This window comes from Trypanosoma theileri (assembly GCF_002087225.1).
Source record: "Trypanosoma theileri isolate Edinburgh chromosome Unknown TM35_Tth_6_V1, whole genome shotgun sequence".
NCBI lineage: Eukaryota > Euglenozoa > Kinetoplastea > Trypanosomatida > Trypanosomatidae > Trypanosoma > Trypanosoma theileri.
In genome coordinates this window covers 217,130-218,627 of record NW_021639848.1, presented here as the reverse complement: position 1 = coordinate 218,627, position 1,498 = coordinate 217,130, and the positions used below count along the sequence as shown (strand labels likewise).

Below are 1,498 nucleotides of genomic sequence, written 5' to 3'. Positions count from 1 at the left end.
ATGTTTTATCCACGCTCCCAGATGGCATTGCGGCCAGAGAATATTAAAAATATTCGTTCCTTTCGGAAGCTTATAGAGGTCATGGATCAGCAGTACAGTCAAATCTCTATTTCCATATTAATAATCCATCTAATTATGGAGTTGGCATCAGTGGTATTGTACGTGTGGACATCCATGCATACAGCTGCCGGATCAGTAAGCGAATTCCATTGGGGAAGGATTGTTTTTATTTTTGAGGTTGTGCTTAATATTATATTTTTTCTCGAATGGATCCTTCTCTTCTTTGGAGAAAGCGATAAACGACGGTATCTCTTATCTTGGCTCTCTATTGTAAATGCCATGACAAGTATTCCGATGATTATATATGGCATTGGTGCATTGGTTGACACCAAGTGGGAGAGTTATTGGGTGCCCATGTATTTGCGAGTATGGTGGATTCGTGATTGCGTTGTCGTTCTTTTGGATTATCCACAGGTGGCACGATACATGGTAGACATCACAAGAGAAGTATGCCGATTTCTTTGCACACTCTTCGCCGTTATGTGTACTTGCATCGGTACAAACCAAATTGTTCAAAGTTGCACTGGAGAATATATTAGTCTATACAACTCTTTCTATCTTATGGTGGTTGCATTCGCTACCATTGGGTTTGGGGATGTAACACCAAAATCAACACCGGCACGTCTCTTTATGATAGCTTTTGTTGTGGTTGCTATTAGTTATTTCTTGCCATTATTCCAACGTCTAGCACAGATTGGTCGACAGCATCTGCATTATGATACGTATAATTCTCGCGGCGGGAAACGTCCACATGTTATTTTGTCTGGTACATTCACTGAACTTGAAGTAGATATTATCATTCGGAATTTCTACGCCGGTTGGAGAAAGTATCTTGATATTCGAATTGTGTTGCTTTCACCTGTGGAACACCCACCGGAAGTCAAACTGTTAGTTAATCTTCCGTGGTTTAGAAATCGTGTTGTGCTTATGATTGGTGATCCTATGAAGGATGCCGACCTTAAGCGTGCAGATGCACACCATGCAGATGCTATTTTTTTGTTTGGTGACACAAGCTCTGCCGCGTATTATACTGACTATCATTTGATTCGGCAGTCCTTTGCTATTAATCATTACGATGGCGAGCTTCCACAATACCTATTCCTTCGCAGTGAGCGACACACTAAGCATGTCTCCTCCTATGCTGCCGGCGTGGTGGAAGGGGAAAGGATTTTGCACCATTTGCTTGGGCTTGGGGTAGCTATTCCTGGTTCTGTGCCTCTTATCATAAATTTGCTTCGTACATATCAACCCCGCCCATTCAATACAACACTCACGCGTAACTGGGTGGAAAACTACGAATTGTCCTTGCAGAACGATATTTATTGTTTGACAATTGGGGATAGTTTCAAAGGACTTAGCTTTTATTGGTTGGCAAGTCTGTTCTTTAAGCAAGATGTCACACTCATAGGTGTCATTACTACTAAAGGTACAGTGTTGC

At 41.7% G+C, this 1,498-nt stretch overlaps 1 protein-coding gene across 1 annotated transcript; it reads left to right on the top strand.

The window, feature by feature from the left end:
- Nucleotides 1-21: 21 nt before the first annotated feature.
- TM35_000061730 (calcium/potassium channel (CAKC)) lies at nt 22-1,497 on the top strand (the record flags this gene model as incomplete). Its single annotated transcript, XM_029023210.1, has 1 exon — nt 22-1,497. A coding segment is annotated over one exon (1,476 nt), but the record flags the coding sequence as incomplete, so codon positions are not given.
- Between the last annotated feature and the right edge of the window lies 1 nt (nt 1,498).